General features: G+C 37.5%; 1 protein-coding gene across 1 annotated transcript in view; it reads left to right on the top strand.

Moving 5' to 3' along the window:
- Positions 1 to 22,752, top strand: part of LMBRD1 (LMBR1 domain containing 1) — a 104,338-nt gene that overhangs the window by 10,571 nt on the left and 71,015 nt on the right. Inside the window, exons 4-7 of the mRNA XM_035895621.1 lie at positions 283 to 459; positions 10,867 to 10,927; positions 20,337 to 20,434; positions 21,390 to 21,457. Of these exons, the coding sequence (XP_035751514.1) occupies positions 283 to 459; positions 10,867 to 10,927; positions 20,337 to 20,434; positions 21,390 to 21,457 (404 nt within the window). The remainder of the gene's footprint in view (positions 1 to 282; positions 460 to 10,866; positions 10,928 to 20,336; positions 20,435 to 21,389; positions 21,458 to 22,752) is intronic.

Here is a 22,752-nt window from a genome sequence, read left to right on the forward strand (position 1 = left end):
CCAGAGCGGAGGGTGCGGGGCTGCCGTCCCTTCCGGGTGGTGCTTGTTTGCCTTGTACCCCGTTTCCGGTGTGAGTGCTGCTCCTGTTGTTGCTCAGGCTGTTCTTAGCCAAGGTACAAAGAGTGAGTTAATGCGTGGGGAGTATGACACTGATGCGTAGGGCTTGGGTAAAAAGTGTGTTGGTGTCAGTCATCGATACCAAGATACAGGGTCTGACTTCACTACCTGCTTTCTGACATCATTGTTACGTAACTCCTAACTATCTTTCCCTGTGTATTTCAGGCTATTCTGATTTTCTGCTGGGTTTATGTGCGCAAGTATCAGAGTCGGCGGGAAAGTGAAGTGATTTCTACCATAACAGCTATCTTTGCTCTGGCAGTTGCTCTCATCTCATCAGCGCTGCTACCAGTGGACATCTTTTTGGTTTCATATATGAAAAATCCAAATGGTACATTCAAGGTATGGACTCCTAAAAAAGTTAAGTGCCTCTTCAAAACCAGCACTTGTGTTGAAAGAGGATGTTCTTGGGTTGTCAAAAGTGTTTAAAACCAATACTAATACCTGTTCTAGTGCCTGAGTTTTTTGGAAAGCTGGGAACTAGTACTGTCAATACAACACTGAGTTCTGCTTCTTATTTGAACCGGATTTCAGTTTTCACTTCTATTGTTTATTTTTGGTATTCTACTAATTTCCGAATGCTTATTCTTTCTGTTGTGCTAAAAAAGGAGTGAATATGCTATCCCAAAGACAGAAATAAATCTCTTAAATGTTACTTTTTGGTACACATAATGGGGCATTGTAGAATGGAATTTGTTGCCTTTTTGTTCAAAACCAGTATTGCCCACTTGCAGTTAAGATTATTTTGATTGTCTCTTTTTGTCAGCATTCTCTTATTCTGGTACCGAAACATGTACTCAAGACTTGTGAAGTTTTACTGTGTTAATCTACCTATAAGGTAGAGCTTGAGTTAATAAGCACTTTCTTTTAACAAGGGAAATCTGGAAAAACCCTTGGGGCAAGGGAAAGCAGTAGTATCTTTTCTTGGCTGATACTCCCTTAACTGAACTACTGTTTTTATAAACTGAAACTGTAGGGGGTTGCTGTGCAAAATGAGTTCTTAATGAGATGAGTACTTGTAGTCTGCTCTAAGCATTTCTGTAAGTAAGAGTTCTTCCCAATGCTTAAAGCATTGGCCTTTTTAATTTTTGAGGTGGGGTCTTGAAGGTAGTGACCCAGTGTCTTTGAGGACACTCACATTAAAAGCAAGTCAAACTGGAGCATATTAATAATTTGAATAACAGCTTAATGTGGTTTGGAGCCTACCTGGATCTATGCTAAAAGAGATGATCCTGCAACAAATGAGAGAGAGAGAGCAGATGGTAAATACCTGTGCACTAGACTCAAAGACTGTATTCCTTTCCAGCCCTACTTCCAAAGGAAAGCCTTGGTCCTGCCAGATCCTTGATAATGCTTTGGAACTAGAATACAGTGCCTTTTGGCTGGTGGTCATGTAAATGCAAGTCATAAGAAGCCTTTAGAATTGAGCTGTGAGGTGATTTTTTTGTTGTCTATTGCTCAGTGATAATACAGAAACAACTAAGCATTCATTAACATTATTCAATGTTATTGTTAAAAGTTCAGTTCTTCAGACCTTGTTTGTTCAGAATTAAAATGGATATAGAAGATGGAAGAGACCTTTCATATGTCATGATGCTGGCAGTTCAATGAGAATAATACTGAGTATTAAGAAATATATTGAGCCTGAGTAGCTAGAGAAATAATAATGATGTAACTAGGCCCAGCTGAAAAATGCACATCTGTTGGGGACTAAGCAGAATTTCCTGTTGCAGAGGAGACCTATTTTGTTAATATGTGCATTCCCTGATTTGAGAAACAAACCTGTGGGGAGAATAGGAGGCCAAATGTTGTCATGCAGTCACTACAGTCTTATTTAAGGAAGTATGATTAATAGAAGGAACATTACAGAATTCAAAATACTGTTTTTCTTGAGCTTCTTTGTTAATGGCCACATGCTGTAGTGTGATGGGGTGGGTAGATTATGTTTAAGAATTGTACCTGAAAGTAAGCTTTCTTGCTTGTGGTAAAGCTTTTATTTTGTTAAAGTAACTTTGCCTGTACTTCTGAGGCTTCTTGGTCCTGCTTAGTTCTGAATGTTTGTAGGTGCTGCTGATGACCTGTTGAGAAACAAACCTGTGGGGAGAATAGGAGGCCAAATGTTGTCATGCAGTCACTACAGTCTTATTTAAGGAAGTATGATTAATAGAAGGAAAATGACAGAATTCAAAATACTGTTTTTCTTGAGCTAGACTTCTTTGTTAATGGCCACGTGCTGTAGTGTGATGGGGTGGGTAGATTATGTTTAAGAATTGTACCTGAAAGTAAGCTTTCTTGCTTGTGGTAAAGCTTTTATTTTGTTAAAGTAACTTTGCCTGTACTTCTGAGGCTTCTTGGTCCTGCTTAGTTCTGAATGTTTGTAGGTGCTGCTGATGACCTGTTGAAATAAAATTGTGCCATATGGCCTTGCAGAAGAGTTCTTCCTTTTCTTTTAAGGCCCAGCTGAATGAATTTCTAGCTTTGCAGCAATAACATGAAATTTTATGATATTAATACAATTGATCCAATGCAAGTGATGAAATTGTGATATAGAAATGTTAATGTGGCCTTCCTGATAAAGTTGGGTGCATCTGAAGTCAGAACATACAAGACTATATATAAACACAGTGTTATTGATCTGGTAATTTCAGTTTCGGAGTAATGTCTAGTTAGGAGGTTGGCAACACCTTAAGGTAAGATCTTCATGAATTGTTAAAGCTTTTGACACTGTCCTGGGTAACACGCTTATTTTCAGCTACTGCTTCACAAGTAGGACAGACCAGATTTGGCTCGCAATATTTTCAAGAGATTTACTGCCCTTCCTCTGGACCATTCTTTCATACCCAGGACATCCAAGGCCCTATATCTGATGCTGGGGTCTGAAGGACTATGACTCTGGCAAGAATCCTTTGTTTTGGATGGCCACAGTGAGTTAAGTCTTTACTAGATGATTATTCTCAGTGAATTTTTGAGGCAGATCCAGGTAGCAGATGTGGATAATATTCTCTGTAGATAAATCATTAGTTCATCAAAAAACCTTCCAACTGAATGATTTCAGAGCTTATGCCAAAAGAGTAGTGGCAGTTATCCAGATCCTAGGTAAATATTTTTTTTAGCTGTATGTTCTGTTTTTCTCTTTCTCCCAACTGTAATTCCCAGTTATCAGTGTTAGAGAGATGAGAATGTCAACTTACAAGGGAGAGTTACTATATGTGGGCTTTCAGTTCATTTTTAATGCATCTGGTCCTACTATCAACTTGAGGTTTTTCTGTGAACATATGTGTAGCAAACTCAGGGAGGAGCATGTTATACTAATGACAGAGGTTAAATTGAAGGGATAATCTGATGGTTCAAGGTTCTCATTGTGAATTGTGTGGTCAGTGGCAAGTGCAGGTATGTGTCCTGGCTACAAGGATTGGCTTAATTATCTGAAGTGTAGTACCCAGGTGGATTACCTTTCTCTGAAGCCTGTCAAAATTATGCTGCTTTCTGGATGAATTAATGTAAAATAGTGTTGTGTAGCCCTTCTCCCTTGTGTGTTCTGAGATGTCTTCCTCAGCAAGGGCCATGTACTATATCTTGGTCAACTTGTGTTAACCTTGAGGGTTTGTACATTTTGACAGGACTGTTAAACTTAATGTACTGTTTATACATCTTTTAATTAAGAGAAGTTATTCTTTACTATAAAAAAGTGGCTTGTGGCATTTCATACCTGTTGGCATCTCACCATGTTTTGAAAGACTTATCAAATATCTTAAAGCTATTACAGTGAGTGAATTGAGCAGTTTTGATATTAGAAGGTTTTGCATGGTAGTTATGTAGTCCTTTAGGAAAAGGAGCAGCAGTGCATGGGCTTGGCTGGTCATTACTCCTATGTAGAATAAAATTCATTGCAATGACACTTTTTCTGGAGGTTGGAATTACTTTGATTCAGAGTGCTGTTAAGTAGGAAAGCAGGTTTTTGGTTCTAGTACTAATCAAAAGAACTTGTGTATTACCTTGTAAGCGAAGTCCTGATAATATTCACCAGCACCACTTTTATCAAAAATATTTTAGCTGTTTGCATTGACAGTGCTTTAGTCTGTGCCATGGATTTCAAATACAACCAGTTGGATCTGATCTGTTTGATCTGAAGGCTTGTTTGATTTATAACAAGCATTTAGGAACAGAAAACCTCACCCTAGCTTAAAGACTTAAGATTGCTGCTGGAACCCAAGACCTCTGGGTCTGACCTACAAGTCTCATAAATATTTAAAACATAGCTGATGCTGTCTTGCAGCAGGAAGACTGCTTGAAACAAGGACATCACCACTGTGCTGTCTTTTTTTTTTTTTTTATTCTATTCCTGATGCAGGAGAAAGCAGGGGAGGTGATGAGAAGGTTTTTTTTTTTTTTGAAATGTATGGATTCTTGCTACTATATGAAGTTAAAAGCCAGTGGCATTTCTTTCAGCCTGGTTAGACTGGACACCTCACAAATGCTGGGTGTCTGCCTGAGCTGTTAAAAGCCAGTTCTCCTTAATGATTCAAGGAGTAGTATCTGTTTAATGGGAGATCCTTTTTGCAGACCATTCTATTAAGACTTTTTGTGTCTTGGGGGAAACTTAATGTAGCTGCTCAGAATATAGCACCTCTAGAAATGTCAGATTTTTTATTCTAGAAAGGTGTAAGCTGAGAAATCATTATCGACTGAGACCATGCTTCCTGTCCTGAGTAGGAATTACTACTTGTGAAGTAACAATACTTGGCCAAAATATTCACGGTAGCCAGATGTGGCTGAGATATGCATGTTTCTGGATGTTACTTTCCATCTGGCAGTCAAAATCCTGGCTCTGTTCCATTTTGGAGGTAACAAGCTAACACGTGGATATGAAATTTCTTTATATTAACCATACCGTGACCCACTCTCCAGTCTTTGGTGTTGTATCTTCCTTTTGTTGGCTAAGCTTTGGGAGATGCTAATCAGCATAATGATGGCTTCATCTACACTTCATGAAACATTACAAATGGTGAAGCATGGGATATCATACTACTAAGCTCTGTTAAGGTATGTTTGTGGAGAATGGAAGCTATTTTCATTGGGTACTCATGAAATTCTTGTGGGGTCCAGCAGTGACAGTAGAAATGTCCCCTTCAGTGGGGACGAAAGAATGAAATTTGTGGCCATTCCCTCACCAAAAAGTGGGGAGGATCAAAAATGTCAGGTTAGCACATACTGCTTTTGTTTGGGGAAGTCATCTGTGCAGTTTCAATTGTACTGTTCTGTTGAAATATGTTAACCCAAGTCACTAACTAGACAGTTGCTGGGAGAAGGAAGACTACATTAAATGATTAAATTGGTGAAGCAAATGTTCTTCATAACTGACTTACTATGAATTTAATTATAAAATTAATCTTTTGAGAGCTTTGCTTTGGTTTTAGATTTTTAGGTAAACTGTAAGTGTCTTAAACTGCCTTTTTATATCCTTATTTACATAGCAACACTTTACTATCTATTTACTTTTTATACTTGTAACAGTATTAAAATTTCCTGAGTCTTTCAACATGACTTGTGTTAAGGGATACTTAATAGTAATAGCTTAATGTAGGCCATCATACTCATTGCACGTATCCTTGCAATTTGTTGATTCCCTTACCTAGCAACATAATGCATTGTTACAGGTATTTTAAAGGTGATACGATGTGTGCTTGCTAAACTGCATGGAACAGAATGAAGTATGGCAGAACGCCTGAATTTTGCAGATCTTAAGAGAATTTGTGGTCAAATTTTCACGTCTTAAACTGCTGTTGAAGGCAGTAACAAATTCTCACCTTCCTAATCTATTGTGCTTCTAAGGTATTTGCTGTATATATTGTAAGCTTGGGCCATAATGGGTGGAGAAGAAAACAGACTACATCAAGAGGCTGTCCAGATGAGTTCTCAAATGAGTCCTGGGTGTGCTCGTCCAGTAAATTCACATACCTATCAACTTGATATGTCAGCACTGCTGCTGAGAAAGTCAGAGCTCTGAAACTCACTAGGTAGCAGTGCTTCTTGCTTTTGACAAAACAGTGCTGCTGTCACTAGCTTTTGGAACAGCTCAGATAAACTGGTTACTGCTTTTGAGTTACTAATGATGTGTGCATATGGATAATTTGCCAGTAAGAATAAGGATTTTTACCTCCTTAGTTCGTGTAAATGTGGGGCTTCAGCAGCTGAATGAAAGCTGATGTAATAGTTCTGATATACTATTAAATGGGCTTGCCTTACAGATTCTTCTTGTGTGGAGTAATGTAAAGTTTGTAAGTTCAGGCACATTTCACCATTGTGTACATGTTTGCATCTTTACATATTTTAATGTAAGATAACATCTCAATATTTTAATATGCTGTAATGTATATTACTTAATGTATTACTCTGGTCCCGTATACAACTTAACTTCAGGAACAAAATGAAAAACAATTACAATATTTTGAAGCTCTGCATCTGTATCCTGTTATAAGTGTTATTAATGATTTTCTGGAGTAGGAAGAGAAGCAGGTGTTTGGCAGTTAAGTCCTGTTGTATTTCAATTACTAGCTACTTCTTCCTTTAAAGTGCCTGTGCCACTTAAACTTTGGGTCTTACTGTTGCTTTTCTTGCTTATTCTTGGTTGGTGTGGGTTTTGAATGTCTCCATTGTTCATAGGAGAGACCTTTTTTCAAATACTTACTTGGCAGTAAATAGTACCACCTGTTCAGTTCAGTCTAGTTTTTCTCTTAGGCATAATTAAAGCCATGCATTTCCTTAATTTTTATTACTAGGTAATTTAAACACTTTAATATTCTGTGTATGTATTCTTGCACAACAAAAGAATTTGGTTGTACTGATTTCATACAAATGCCTAGAAACTTTTCAGTTTATTTGTCTTTGGGCTTGAGCCTGTCTGTCTTCAAAGGTTGGGCTTATTCTGTACCTGATGGAAACTAAACTTTAGGTGTTGCTTCTGCCCCTTCTGTTAAAATATTTTTCAGCCTTTCTTTTTGCTGATTAGATGACAAAATGCACATATACTTTTTTACTCAAATTCCAGTTGGATGGTAATCTAGAATCATACAGTCCTTAAGGTTGGAAAAGACCATGTCACAAAGTGCTGTGTTTTTTGAACACCTCCAGGGATGGTGAGTCCACCACCTCTCTGGGCAGCCTGTTCCAATGCTTGACCACTTGTTCAGTAAAGAGGTTTTTCCTAATATCCAATTAAAACCTCCCCTGATGCAACTTGAGGCCACTTTCTCTCCCAAGTAACTAGTAATAGGATGAGAAGAGACCAACACCCACCTCACTACAGCCTCCCTTCAGGTGGTTGTAGAAGGTGATAAGGTCTCCCCTCAGCCTCCTTTTCTTCAGGCTAAACTATCCCTGTTCCCTCAGCCACTCCCCATAAGACTTGTGCTCCAGACCCTTCACCAGCTTTGTTGCTCTCCTCTGGACATGCTCCAGCAATTTGTTTCAGACAGTGAACTTTAAAAGCTTAAAGTGGCCTACTGGAAGTCTTAATATAGTAACATGAAGGAGTGCGGTGCTGACTTTCTGAGACGATAGAAGGATGAATTGTTTACGGTACATCATCAAGCCCATATTCCATGAGAGTTTAGGCAGTTAGGAGAGTACTGATGAAGCAAGTGTTAAATTTTAAGTCTTATTGTATGCAGTCTTTAAGGAGTGTGCTCACTTGCGTTTTTCATATGCTCTGTATTAGTGCTTGCATCTTTAGAACAACAGAGAGGGCTTGAACTTACCAGTTTGAAAACAGCTTACACATAAAAATTGAACTGAGCTTTGGTGGTACTGGCTCTCTTCTTTTCTCACCAATTCAGTTACATTGGTGTGTCTCCAAAATCGCTAGCTTTTAAAGAATTTTACTTCTGCATAACTACTTTCTTGATCTTGACTGCATGTAGAGTGGATCCCAAAAGACTTGAGTAACTCAGGAATATGTTTAAGTTGTACAGGCAGGCTTGGACCTCTGGATTCAATCCCAGAGTTTGGTTGCCAACAGTCATGTTACAGAACACTTAGCTTCCTTAAACCAGTAGTTCCTCCCGAGGAGAAGAAAAAAGGGATGGGGGCAAGAACTTGACTTCAGCCTTCTGGCTGGGTACAGTTACCAATGTAGCTAGAGTTGTATTTTAACTTCCATTCTCTGAACAGGTCCCCAGGACTTAGTGACGCAGTTCTGAAAAAGATCAACTTTTGCTCTTGTTCAAACAAGGGATATCAATGATGTTGCATTTGAGGAGTTGTAGGATCTAAATCCTAACACACATGGATTGGTCTCCTGCAGTCCTGTGGCAAGGTTTGAGATGTGTTACTCTACTAGTTTCTGTGAAGAATTATGGCTTCTTGGTCAGCATGTGACTTTTTGGATAGGGACTTCAGGAAAAGTCTGCCATTTGGTGTTGTGTAAAGAGCTTCAGTGCTTAGGCCAGAAGCTCAAGACTGGCATACCATTAGTGTCTAACCTCTGCTAGTGTGCATAGTATCAAGTAATCCAATAATTTATTTCTAGTACCTGGTTTAGGGTGCTATTTTCTAAAGTTAACTTGAATATTCATGTAATTCAAATCTTGGTCAAACTAAAAAGTAAAGGTTCATACTGAAAAAGTAGATGATGGCTGGGTGGGTAACTAAAAAAATAAGTTTGAGCATAATAAAAAGCTATTTGCCACAGTCTAAGTACTCTTATGTCTGTATATGTAGTTTTAGTTATAACTGTTCTGTGATAGGAATACTGTGTGTACTGTGGGGCCCACAGTACAAGAAAGACACAGAGCTGTTAGAGTAGGGCCACAAAAATGGTCAGAGGGCTGGAACACGTCTCCTGTGAAAAAAGGCTGAGGGAGTTGGGATTGTTCACCCTGGAGGAGAGAAGGGTCTGGGGAGAACTTACTGTGGCCTTCAATATACAAAGAAGGCTTATAAGAAAGACGGAGAAACATGTTTGTCCAGGGCCTGGAGTGACAGGAGAAGAGGCAACTGTTTTAAACTGAAAGAGCGTAGATCTAGGTTGGATGTAAAGAAGAAATTCTTTATGGTGAGGATGGTGAGACTGTGGAACAGGTTTCCCAGAGTAGCTGTGGATGTTCCATCCCTGCAACTGTTCAAGGCCAGGTTGGATGGGGCTTTCACAACCTGATCTAGTGAAATATGACCCTGCCAGGGACAGGGATGGCAGGGGGGTTGGATCAGATGATCTTTGAAGGTCCCTTCCAAACCATTCTATGATTATCTTAAGAGACCCTGTTATCAAGATACTGTGGTAACACACTTGGGAGCTGCCGAAACTACTCTATGTTCTTTCTAGTCTGTAAAATTGTCCTTTCATGAAACTGTCCTGTGCTTATTCCTGTGTGCCCAGTTATTTGCACCATTGCTAGTGCTCTGTAGTCAGTAATTTTTCAGAAGTAGCATTTTTTAGATCTATCTCTCCATGTACTTGTGTTCTTTAATGAGTGATTCTCTTGTAGTGTTGCCAAATACAGTAGTAACAGGAAGTGAAGTACTATAGAGATTCTCAGAAGAATATGGATCTTTATATACTATTCATATCTAGACTTACATGCTTGAAAAGTAGATATTTGATACCCTAGAAAGGGCCATCTGTATAGCATTTTCTTCCTAATTCAAGCCCTAACAAAGCAAATTCTGCTTATCAAGTTTGACTCTGCCCTTTCTAGTGAGTTGTGTCTAGGAAACACTTTTGTCTTGATCATCTGACTTCTCTTTCTAGAAGGTGTTCCCAAACTCTAGTTTGTGGTGCCATTTGTGTGACTGAAATTCAGTAATGCAGGCATCAGCCTCAAGTGGGATTTTTTGGGGTTGTTCTTTTAGCAATTCCTGGTGTCAGCCTTACAGATATAAAACTAGTGCTTTTTTGTTTGAGAGTTATTGACTTAAATAAGTGGATCCTTGACTTGATGGGGTCTCTCCATTAATGTTTTGCACATGCATATTTTCTGAAGAGTTGCAGAGTAGATGTAAATGTGTTCATTATAAAATTAAATACAATGCATCCAACTACAAGGCTGGGCAACTCATATAGCTTAGTTGTCTGTGCAGTCTTTTCTAATGTACCACACTGCTTTTGAGTCTATCATATGTTGGGTTTTGTGTAAAAACTCATCCTGAGGACAGCTTTGTCCCTGCAAGGACTTGACTTTGAAGCTTAATGTCTACTGCAGTGTTCAAAGTATAGAAAAAAGGGCTAGAACTGCAAATAACCATACCTCCTGTTGCCTTCTAAAAAACATTTTGAAAAACTGTTTGGATTGAGCTTCAGATTAAATAGTGGTGTTGTCTGGTATGTAGAGAACAAAAATCAGTTTGATAAAAATATGTATTAAACACAAAAGTAAATTGTTAGCTGCTAAAAAATTATATTCATTAATAATTTTCAGTTGTGCATTGACAATATAATGTATGGTAGCTAAGGATTCTTAATCTAAAAAAAAATAAAGCCTTAAGTATGAGGCTAACAGCCAATGTGAGTATAAGCAGTGGGGATACTCCTGCAGTGTCTGTCTCCTGAAATGTAGCACATTGCTTAATTGTCTTTAAGTGAATTAGCTGTAACTTAAATCCCAACACTTAAAAATCAGCAAACTGGGTGCTTAGTGCTTTTCCTTAGGCATTTGATATGAGCAGGTATGGGTTTTTTTCTATCAGAAGGATATTGAATGAAGTGTTCTTTTGTTTTGTTTGATGTTAAATGCTTCTATCCTTTGTTACTAGGACTGGGCTGATGCTAATGTTTCAAGACAAATTGAAGACACTGTACTTTATGGATACTACAGTAAGTATTTTTAACTTTTAATTTTTTTTCAACTAATAGGACCTTTAAGTGAAGGCATGAAGTTTTTAGGGGTCACACTGGATTATCCCTCTTTGGTTAAACATTAGTCTTACACTTAGTGTCCTTCAGTGAATTTTTTTACATTCAAGAGCCCCCTAAAAATGCAGATATACTGAAGACCAATCCATGAAAAGGCTAATGGCTTCTGTCATAAAATCTACTGTTAACATGTTCCCTGTATGTGTATTTAGAGGTCCAGTAAGGGAAACACATGATTTTGCTCTAACTTTTATGGCACTTAACATATGCAGCAGTGTGAAACTTGACTACTGTGTATACATGCAACTGTAACACTTGTCTTAACTGTATTCAGAAACTACCATATTCAGAGTAAGAGCTACTGTAAAGGAGATGATTCGAGTGGTAATCTTAAACAAAACTCAAGCAAAAAATTAACTGAAATCAAATCTAATAAAATAACTGTTCACTAAATCTCTGTATAGTTTTAGATCAGTTTTTCAGGTGTCCTTATGAAACTTAGGAAAAGTTCTACTACTTATGAATATATGTAAGGAGTAGCTATAGCAAGAGTGATGTTTATCACGGTTTGAGTGAAATGCCTGCCTCGGTCACTGATACAAAATCAGAGGTAGCTGCCTGCTTTTGGTCATGTTTCTTAAGACTTGAAGTTTTTTCTCTTCAAAGAGCACAGGTTGGCCCTTTTGAATATGTTTTTTTTAGATCAGGAAATAATTGGTTCTAAATAGTGGACTTTTTAAAGTTATGGAATACTTATTGCCTGCCAGTGATAGCAACAAACTAGAATGTGCAGTTTCATGCTGAGTAAAGCCTGAAAAGTGTCTGTTTTCAAAAAAGAAATTTTTTAATGCTAGTTATCTTCCACAAAGATTATTCATTACATTGCTTTGTATTTGCTTTCTACTCTTGTTAGGTTGCTAAGGTCTTGTTTAACAGCCCAAGTATTTCACAACTCCTAATGTGGAACAGTCTTCAAACTCTTCTGTGGACCATTTTGTATGGATTTGTGAGACTGATGTATTAATTTCTGTAAGATGTTTTGGGCTAGCTGAGTCTCTTTTTAAAGCAAGATGTCTCTTGGTAAATACTCAACTAATTTGTGGAATAGATTTGAGCTTAAACCTGAAAAAGTGCTTTTGGTTTTGGCCTATCTGGACAGGTCTACTTGAAATATTGTAGGACTAATGTTTTGTTTCATAGCATATCCTCCAGATGGTGGTAGAGATTTAAAGATGGTTCTAAAAGTGTTTTTTTTCTTTTGTGATCTTAATTTGAGGAATTGATGCACGTGTTTATAACTAGAGCTACACTGAAGTGAACAGTAGTTGGTAACTTATTTTTCAGAAGTCTACATCATTCCTATATAAAATCACAACTTAATGCCTCTCCTGCATCATTAGGTCTAGTCCCCTGCTGCTGTTGCACAGCATAGTGACATGAAAGCTGAGAAGAAATAAGTTAAACAACTTCTCCAGTCTTGTAATACTGTTCAATTTTTTTTGTTTGTATCCCATTATAAAAGTATTTGGTCTTGGCTTGTTTTTTATTTAAAGAAACAGGATGAGCAGAACTGAAATATCCTTTTGTACTTAAAGGCATGAGTATCGGTACTTTCTCATCTCTCCTGAAAATGCAGTGGTAACTATATAGATCTTGCTTGCCTCCTGTAGCTATATTGGCAATTTATGGTATGAATAATTGGTACACTTAAGTCACTGCCCTTCAATCCAAGTCAATTCTAATTGTAGCAAGAATTTGGAGGCTGTGGTTTAGCTGATATTTTAGAATGTTAAGAATTACTTTACTACCTGTATTGCAGTTTACTGAGAAAGCTGTCACTAAGTATAGAAAAGCTTTTTTTTTTTTACAAAGTTGCTAGTCCCCATGAACAATGTTTTCTTCTCTCTCATACCCAGCTGGTTTCTTGGCTAGAGCGATACAAAAGTAGAATGGCTTTGTACTGGTAGAATTACAAGAGTGACTTTCAGAATGAAGCTTGAAATAAGTGTATTTTTGAAGTGGGACTTCAGTAGCCTAAAAGTTTTACTTAGTTAACCAGTCTACTGATTGCTTTGAAGCCATAGTGGCTTAGTGTGTTAATTCTTATAAAACCAGCTGTAGTAGAATGTGTCTGCCAGTACTTGAGTGACTGAAGAATGATCAGTGGTTGGCAGATGCTCTGAAACAGCATGTCAGCTTGAGTTTGGAAGAAAACCCTTTCGGAAGGGGTTTATAACTGGAAGCAGTCCAACAGCAGTTTCCTCTGTACTACAAAGAATCAGGCTGAAACAGCTGACAGTAACCTGGAGCTGTGTTCTGTAGCTCTTCTTCCTCTAGTACGTAAATCCTACCTGTTGGAGTTAGCTTGATGTTCAGTGTCCTTTGGTAAAGTTTTGTGAGTGGTGAAAGGATGCCATCGGTAGATCCCAGTCTTCCTGTAAAGTAGACTCAGATCTCCTGACCTTCATGTGTTAAGTGTCTCACAGCTATAGTGTGGCAAGGACTGTCTGCTAAATTTGATGGGGATCTCTTTGCGGGTGCTTTAAAGTCTATGCTAAATTTCCAATTTTCCATTTATTTTTTCTTAAATAGAAGTATTTTCTTAAGTCAGCCATAGTTATTGTATGGTGGTTCCTAGGTGAAGTTCTTCAGTAAGAATTTGTCCAAAATAGTACTTGGTATTACTTGGATGACTTTTGCATGGAGTTTTGTCTCCTTACTGCAAGTGTTTGATACAGTGTCATTGACACGAGGACTTGGGCTTCCAGGAATTAGTAGGTGCCAGTCAAATGTGGCTACATGGTTTCATGATCTGGTCCTAAGAGAAGACGTGCTAAATACTGTCGAAGACTTGCATATTTGTACTTGACAAATATTGTAGAGTTACGGCTATAGAAATGTTCTCCTAATAAGTGTGATTTTTGAGAATCACTGTGCTGGAACATAAATTGAAAGTCTGTTACAGTATTGACACTTACTGTGGTGAACTGCTTTAACTGTCCTGCTTCAAACAAGTGTGTGATAATGACTTGAAATTCACTACTAGTTTGTATTCCTTAAATTTCACTGGGGAAAACAAGATATCTGTTCTTGTGATCTCCATGAAAAATTGTTTTAAGAAATTTTTTATTATATGTGAGAAGAATATATTTGGGAAGAAGAAACACTCATCTTTGGTTTTCTGAAGCAGCTTGTGACTTCTCAGCAGAAGTGAGGTAGTATATAACAAAGCACTGTTTTAAGCAACTTAGTAGTATTGATGTTATGCAATGCATCAGTATACCATCTGGAAGAGCAGAAGTTGTGTGATGGAAGAGACTTCTGATTGTAGAATATTCTTGAGCCTCCTGTAGTCTCTCAAAGGGATTTGAGGGACTATATTTATCTTGGATACCCTGCTTGAAATCTTCCCAGTTCTTGAAGATACTCTTGGTTCCTTCTACCTACTGCATTTTGCTATTCGGTGTTCCTAGTGTTGTTCTTAGTTGCCCTTGCGTACTACTAGGAGGAAAAAAAACAAAGTCAAAATGTAATGAAGGAGCCATTGCTATAATTAACTTGAAGACTACTACCAGGTCTAAATTCCTCATAGTTATGGTATCTTTGTATTGATATGGTGGAAAATAAGACTTTTGACTTGTTTGTTTTAATAACAAAAAGTCAAATATTACCAAGGAATTATCGCTGAGGATTGCTTAGACTCTGTAATGGGAACTGTTGTTGTATTGACTATATGGTGCAGCATATTTCCAGTGCTAGTGCTTCAAGGTTCTGCTGCAACACAGAAAAATTTTTTGAAACAGAAGTTGGACCTCTGAACCAAAGAGCAGTCCCTGTTTTAAAGCTAAAGTCTGTAGAAATGCAGTAACGAAAGCTGAAAGTCTGTCATGCCAGAAGGTCACAGGGGGACTTACGGGGAAGGGAATATCTTTGTTACTTGGTTGACTGGCTGTTTCCTGCTGCAAGACTTTTGAGTTTGAAGGTTAGCTTTCCAGGGAATAAACAGCCCTTTTAGTGGATAGAACAACAGGTAATTAGATGCTCGCCCTTGGGTAACTAACTTGTATGAGCTGATGAAAGGTGCTGCTCTTCCTTTTTTCATAAGTTCTGAAAAGTAAAATTCAAAAACCAGATAAGTGTCCTGTCTTGCTGATAGGAACTTTGCCAAATCGCTTCAAGTTTCTTTTGCAATATAGTAAGAGCAACTATGTTTTACTACTTTAACTGTGTAAACTATAAATCTAAATTCCAGTTCTAACTAAAATTCTCACAGGCACTTTTAAAGTCTCTTAGAATGGTTTTGCTTGGGAAAAGCAAATGCAAAGCTGTTTTTAAGTTTGGTTTTTTTCTGTGTTAAGGTCCTATAAAATTACTATGAGTAACAAGGTTTTTTCAACAGAGCAAATAGCAGAGCTGTTGTAACAGTAAGTTGGGATTTATGCTACTATACGTAAATAATGTTACCTTTAAGTGGTAATATTAAATCTTGTCTTGAAATGCATTGGTCTCTAGAAGTTACAGGTTTTCACATTAAGGTGAAGTTAAGGACTAGAGTGCCAGCAGAGCAGTCATGACAGATGGAAAATTCTGAAATGAGTCTCATGCTGAATCTTGTTGTATATGCAGATCCTGTCTCAGAGTTGATACAGAGTATGTTATTAGAGCTTAAGATTTTTAATACAAAACATCTGTTACAAGTCAACACTGGCTGAGAGCTTCTGTTCTTTTACTAAAGCCTAAATCTGAAGAAACTGTGATTATTTAATGGCTTCAAATAACATCTGTGGGACAGAAAACTGCAACCAAAGTTGATTGTTCCTCATTTTAGGTGGAGGTGACTACCTGACCAGCTTGTGAACTGCCTGAAGGTATTAGTCTCTACTTGGGGATTTCCCAAGGTCTTCACTGAAGAACCAAGGAGGACAGTTCTAGCTCTGTAGATCTGCTTACTTCCACAACTCAGTTGGCAGAAACAAAGCTTTAGCTGCGCCTGGAATTAACTTGACTCAATTTTTGTAGTCAGTACCTTAAACTGTGTGAGAAGTATTGCCTAAGTAGTAAAGCTAGATGCTCTCTTGAAATGGAAGTGCACTGTTTGTGCTAGAAGGGCTCCTGTTTCCAGCAGCTTGCTAGTGTGCTTTTTGCTCCCCCTGCTTGAGCCATTGTTAGCATGTGGTGGTTGCTTGCGTTGTGCTAACCCAAGCTTCAAAATCGGTAGAAATTCACTTTGACTCATAGAAGTGCTGAAGTTGGAAAGGGAACTCTGGAGATAACCTAGTTCAATACACTCCCTATCCACAGCAGCTCATTTATGCCAGTTTCCAGTTGGATTTTGAATATCTCCAAGAATGGAGACTCTTACTATGTCTTTGAGTAGCCCATTACAGTTTCTGACTGCAGGCAGAATGAAAGCTCTTGTTTAAATGGAAATTCCTATATTTCAGCGTGCACTCATTCCCTTTTTATCCTTTCCCTGGGCACCACTGAGAAGTCTGCCACAGTCCTGTCCCACACAAGTATTTATGCACATGGATAAGATCCCTCCCAAAGCTGCCTTCTCTCCAGGCTGAACAGTCCGAGCTCTCTAAGATGCTCAAGCTCTTAATCATTGTTGCTCTTTGCTGGACTTCTCAGTATGTGTGTCTTGTACTGGGGAGACCGGAACTGGACACAGTGCTCCAATTCTGAAGTGCTGGTGAGACCACGTTGAGTTAAAGGGAATAATTACTGTCCTCCATCTGGTGGTGACACCAGCTTAAGGGATTTAGTTTAGCTAAAGACCAAGCCAAATGTGGTGAAGAAATCTGACCTAATCGTATTTCTTAGATGAGGGTGAAAATTGAAAGCTTTTCCACAGAAAAAACTGAGTCTTCAGTATCCAGTTACACTTACTACTGCTCTAAGTAACTGTGGTTGGTTGTCAGTACCACAGCAGCATTAGCTTTGCTGCTAGGTTTTTGATGTGATTTCCTTGCTTGAAATGGACTCATTTTGGGTAGGAAAAGAGAATAAGCTAGGATGCTCTGGTGATGGCTCTCTGGGGAGTCCTAATGGCTGAAACTGCAGGAAGAGACCAGGATTGCACACTTTCTCTAAATATTTCCTCTTTTGCCATCATTGAGAGGACAGTACTGGGCTTGATGAATCATTGGTCTGACTCCACTTTTGCATTCTGCACTGACTTTTATAGGACTGTTATGTTTTTTTTCCAAATCTGTATTGTATTGAGAATGGAAGGATGTCTTATTAGTAAAGGCTTGTAGAAATATACTCTATTAGAATCTTCTACTAGTTTAATAGCCAGTACAGACTTTTCTAAGAAGGTGTAGGGCTTGCGCTGATGGAGTTTTATGTGAAAGGCATTAATTTGGTATGATTTAACTACTCCAGAATGCAAACAAGATCTTTGTTTGAGGAAACTGGAACAGAACTGTTGTAACAATGCCTAGTTCAATCAAAGTTAATTGTTACTGAATGGAAATACCTTGTTTTGATGTATCCTTGATCTGGTTTTACATGAACTCTTTGCATATTGCAATGTATTACTGAAATGATGGGTTTAGAGAACATTTTTCTGACTGCCTTTACTGTGGAAGTCAGATCTGATATGCAAAAGTACTTACTCAGCCACTTATTTGGTACACAAACTTCTCTGTATTCACATGGTTATGGTATTGAACTGTTGTAACTTCTGTAAAGGGTTTTTTTAGAGAATTACCTCATAATTAAGCTTTACTGTAATAGATTAAGCTTGCTAATTCACTATTTGAGTTGAGAGGCGCCACTTAGCCTGAAAGCTTAGAATAGATGACTTAAAGATAATAAGATGTATTTCCAAAATTTTTTGACAAGTCAGTTACCAAACACTTACCACAGTCCATTAAAAGCCGAATACAGCGATGTTAGTAGCAGTATGTGAAAATAGTATTTTTGGTCGTGCTTCTTGAACAGAGCTGAAAACTTTGCTTACTTATTGTACACTGTTCAGATGCTTGTGCTGTGAATAGCTCTTTCCAAACCTGGTGAAGGCTGGACAAACTATAATTAAACAGCCTCAGTCCAATTAAATAAGACAATTCAATGAAAAATTCAGTTCAGTGTAGCTGATTGTCAGTAGCCATTGAGAGTGGTCCTCTACTAATATACTGTTGCAGATCAGATAAAAGTTAGAAAACTGGAAATGAGTGTGAAGAACTACAGGAAAGTGTCAGGAAACAGTTTCCAGAAAGGAAAGGATTTATAGTTTTATAATATGATCTTAAAGCATTCTATGTAAAACCAATTAAAGATATAGATTAGCTGTGTATTCAGTAATGGATCACCAGCAGTTTAATTCAAAAAACCTAAGCTTAGCATCAGAAGCCTGAGCTGTTCTCTTAAAATTTAATTTAGTACAGCAACAGCATTTAGGTAGTACCAATGTTTGATTGGCGTAGTGGTAAATGGTAGCCTTATTTCACGCAGTTCATAGATGTTCTCTTGAATTTGAGTATCTCTTCCTCTATCCCCTTGGAAGAAACATGGATCAGTCCCATTATCTAATGAGCTATGGGTGTACCTCATGAGTAAGGTATGCTAAAGTTAACATAGTAAAACTTGGAAGCAAGGATGTTTTCTGTGCTTGCAGTGACCTCTACGGGCTGATTATTGTGATCTTTGATTAATGATGCATGTAATTTGCCTAATTTACTGGCATAATGCAGTGTGGATTTAGAACTAGTCTTAAAGCAGATTTTAGATTAGAAAGGCTTGATTTCTGAAAGCATTAACAATATTGAAGCAGTTTGAGAACTGCTCTAGAAGGTTGAAGAATGCTACATTTCAGAGTTTGAAGTTTTAAGGTGTCTTAGAGCCCTGAGTTTTATGTTTCTGGCAAATGTGAAAAAGTTTGAACTAACCAAGAACTTGTTCTGTTTGTTACACTGCCATATTAACTCAGCGCTCTAAACAGTAGATACCTCTGACACCTTGAAATATTTTTCCAAAGAATGAATTCTATTAAAAAATAATTTCTCATTCACTTTTAGGTTCTAGGTGTTGATACTTTTATTTGGCTTCTACACCACCTTCAGTAAAAATGCTGAGGTAGATTTCTCTGAAGTATGTGGGTACTGTAAGGAGAGCACTAGCCAAGATAAGAGGCCACAAACTTAATTTAGGGATGATTTTTATGGGTTAGTGGTGGGAAGGCACTAATTAGTTATGCAGAATGATGCAAAGATTTAAAATAGCCAAAGATCACAGGATTTGTGTCCTGCTTATCTTTACTTACCCACTCAAAGGGGTGATTCTGTGCTTGCCTGAGTAGTCTTGGTTGTGTGGTACTTCTAAGATTTCGAGGGCTTGGTTAGTTGTTTGAGGATACCTTTCTTGTGGGGTGTGAATACTGTAATGTACTACTTGACAGTTTTTAGTTTCCTAATAGACTTCTGAAATGTTCATAGTATAAGATTTTTAAGTGTTGAAGGATTTTGCTAAATGATGATGTCCTAATAAGTATGTAGCTTCTTATAATACAGAGAGATGAAGATTTAAACTTGAAATTCTTGATCTGAAATTGGTCTCTTCCCTTCATATCACTGTCTAATCAGTCCAATTGATTTTGACTAGCTTTCTTAATGTCTTCAAACTTGCCAGTTAATATTTGTGAAGACTTATGTGTTAGTTTAACCCTTCACTTATGTTAATCTAACTGGTTTTGAGTCTCTTAAGATCACCTGTGTGTCAAAGTAATATGACAGGATGACTGTTTTGATTTAGTGGCTACTCAGATAAATGTCTGTTGCAGTCTCCAATTGATCCCTCTTTTAAAAAAGGGATGTTTAAGCAATGATACTATATTGCTACGGCTTGTTCTATTTTGTGAATTGAGGTCATCAATAACAGAACCATGGTTTCCATCTGTAATGTAGTGAGATTAATAGAACATCCCCTGAAATGGAATCTAGTGATCAAAATAACTGAGTTTGTTGTATTTTTGTATATACCTTTTCTATGAACAACTTCTGTTATTAGGTGGCATAGCTTGCTTTTATTTGCTATCCTCTATGCTACCTCTTACCCAGTGTGCTAGTCCTGTATATCACCTCCTTGCAGATGATTACTTTTACTTTTTTTTATCATTGCTGAATTGAAGGTGGATCTGAAATCCTTAGTCTGAAAGGTTTAATTCTGTAAGTCCTTTGGAGTTTACAAAACAGTAATAGTTCATATACTGGCTAGTAAACTGTATTAACTTTTCAATGCTTGAAATTAGTAAGAGCTAGAATGAGAGCAAACTGATGTTTGATTCTTTCCTTTGAATTACTATGCAGTAAATGAAATGCTAATATAACTTTGTCTCTTCACTTAATTAAATTCTTTCTCCTAGCTTTGTACTCCATCATACTGTTCTGCGTCTTCCTGTGGATTCCCTTTGTCTATTTCTATTACGAGGAGAAGGAAGAAGATGATGGCAACACATGCTCAGTAAGTTCACTCTAGCAAATGCACCAAGCAGTGAAAAGACAAATGAATACAGGAAAAATGAAAGCAAGAATGATTGTTCAACGTGAATACTACAATGTTAATAGCATTTCTAAGTCCATTACTACAGTTCCTTTAAAATACTGAGGCAGCTCTTAATAACTCTAAGCGCTGTGGTCTCACATGAAATGAAACTTTAGTGAGATAAGTAATTAACATCTGTATTGCCATTAATTCTTTAAGTTTTCTGCAAATTCCTTTTAGCCTGATTTCATACACAAGAAGTTAAAACTTCTTATGTGAGATTTTCCTTAGAATACAAAACAGGTATGAACAGGTTTTAAAGTAGAAGACAGGAAGATTATACCGATTCTGAGATAGACACTAAATTTGAGTATCTTCCTTCCTGTAGTGGTTGCACTTTTCCTTGAAGTTGGCAGTAGTAATTTACCTGAAGCTAGTTATTTTTGTAATCTACTAAGGTTTTTGACATGCATGGTGTTCCAGGGAATACAGTAAATGCAAGTCAGTAAGGTGCTAACTTTTCAAATGAAAATACTTAAAGAATCTTTTAATCATTGGTCATGATAATTTTCTCCTCTATTCAGTTGTAACCTTAACATCAGAAAAAGACTTCTAAGCATAGTCATAATATGAAACATTAGTAATAAGAATTTCCTTTGGGTGTATTTGCACTGAGTGAATGTACCCTGGCTTCTGGCCACAGCTGCTCTAGTGTGTAGTTTATCATGGAAGCATAATTCAATGTCATTGTTCATAGCTCTCAAGCTATGAGACTCTTCAAGAATGTATACTTTTGACTTGTATCTAAAACTACTCTGTGGATATCCTTTTGTAGAGCACTGTTATGCTAAGTATGCTTTGCTGTAACTTGTTGGACAAATTCCTCTGGACTTACTTTATGCTAATATACTAACTTTCTCTTTTTAATATATAGCAGGTTAAAACGGCACTCAAATATACTCTGGGATTCATCACAATTTGTGCAGTTCTTCTCTTAATTGGGTAAGTATTTGTATTGAACATTACCATATACTAAAAAAAACCCCAAACAGAACTTTGTTCTGTGCAAGATTAAAAAGGTAGATTATGGTGCACTCTTATCTGTATAATGAATATCTAGCTTAATCTCTGCTAGGGCTTAAATATCCTGGGAACTGGGTATCTGAAAAGTAAGAGTTTAACTGGAAGTGGGTTTCTTAATTGTGGAGGTATTTGTGCTTCCAAGTTCTTCCTTTTTGTGCTGTGTGAACATCCTTCCAAGGACATGATGGCTATGATATTTACAACTGCATTGATGTTGCAGTGTACAACAGGGAGTAAAATATTTGTGCTCTTCCTGTTTTCTGCCTCTATCAAATGCTTTCATGGACATTCCAAAACGGCTTTTAGGAAGATGAGTAGGTGTTACGTGCTTAGTACTTTCCTAAATAGAAGTGTTCTGTAAAGGATGCAAGTATAGTGTGGGGTTATACTTGACATAGCTGTGCCTTGTATGATAAAGGTTTTGCTGGCTTATGTTTGAAAGGCAGACATTGCTGAAGTTGGTAACTTGTTTGCAGCAAGTGTGGTTATTCTGAAACTGCAAGCAGCATTACAAATTCAATTGAAGATCACTATTAGGCATGACATGCGCACTAATATTGATTAAGAAGTCTGTCCTTTCAGTTAAATGCAACATTTGTTATTATGAGGGACTAAAGGAGTTTGAGTTAGCTTAATCATGGTCTAGAAATACCCCTAAAGATTCTGACAAAAAGCTGTTTCTCTGACTGCTGGCTCATGTCATAGGCATACATATATGTACTGTATAATGTATCTAGTTTAGAAAATTTTGCAGTATCTCTAGTAGGTGTCAGCTGAATTGCCAGTAGCTGTAAGCATGTTTGTTCCTTTCTTTCAGTAAGATGGAACTTGGTTCTTCACTTCATTGTCCTCTGTGCTCTTAGGTTTGTTCTTTAAAAGTCTTCACAACTTGTAAAGTACAGCGTCTTCCACAATACCCTCTGATACTGTGCCATATGGCAGTGAGATTGACTTCAGACCAGACAGCTGTAGTACTTGGCCTGGGACTAAGTTAGTTACTGAACAGTGTTTCTCCACAGGTACAAGCTTGCAACCATTGATCTAAACAGCAGGAGTATCTGCTGCAGGGAGGCAGGACTCCTTCAGATACTGATAGGGATTTTAGTATTTCTGGGTTCTATTTGGAACAAATTTTCTGCTATTAGATGTATGAAGTTGCTTGCTTTCTTTTAAGATTTTAAATATTAAGTAGTAGCATCATCCCAATGACCTTG

Source organism: Egretta garzetta, unplaced genomic scaffold (genome assembly GCF_000687185.1).
Source record: "Egretta garzetta isolate BGI_Z169 unplaced genomic scaffold, ASM68718v1 scaffold55, whole genome shotgun sequence".
Lineage (NCBI taxonomy): Eukaryota > Metazoa > Chordata > Aves > Pelecaniformes > Ardeidae > Egretta > Egretta garzetta.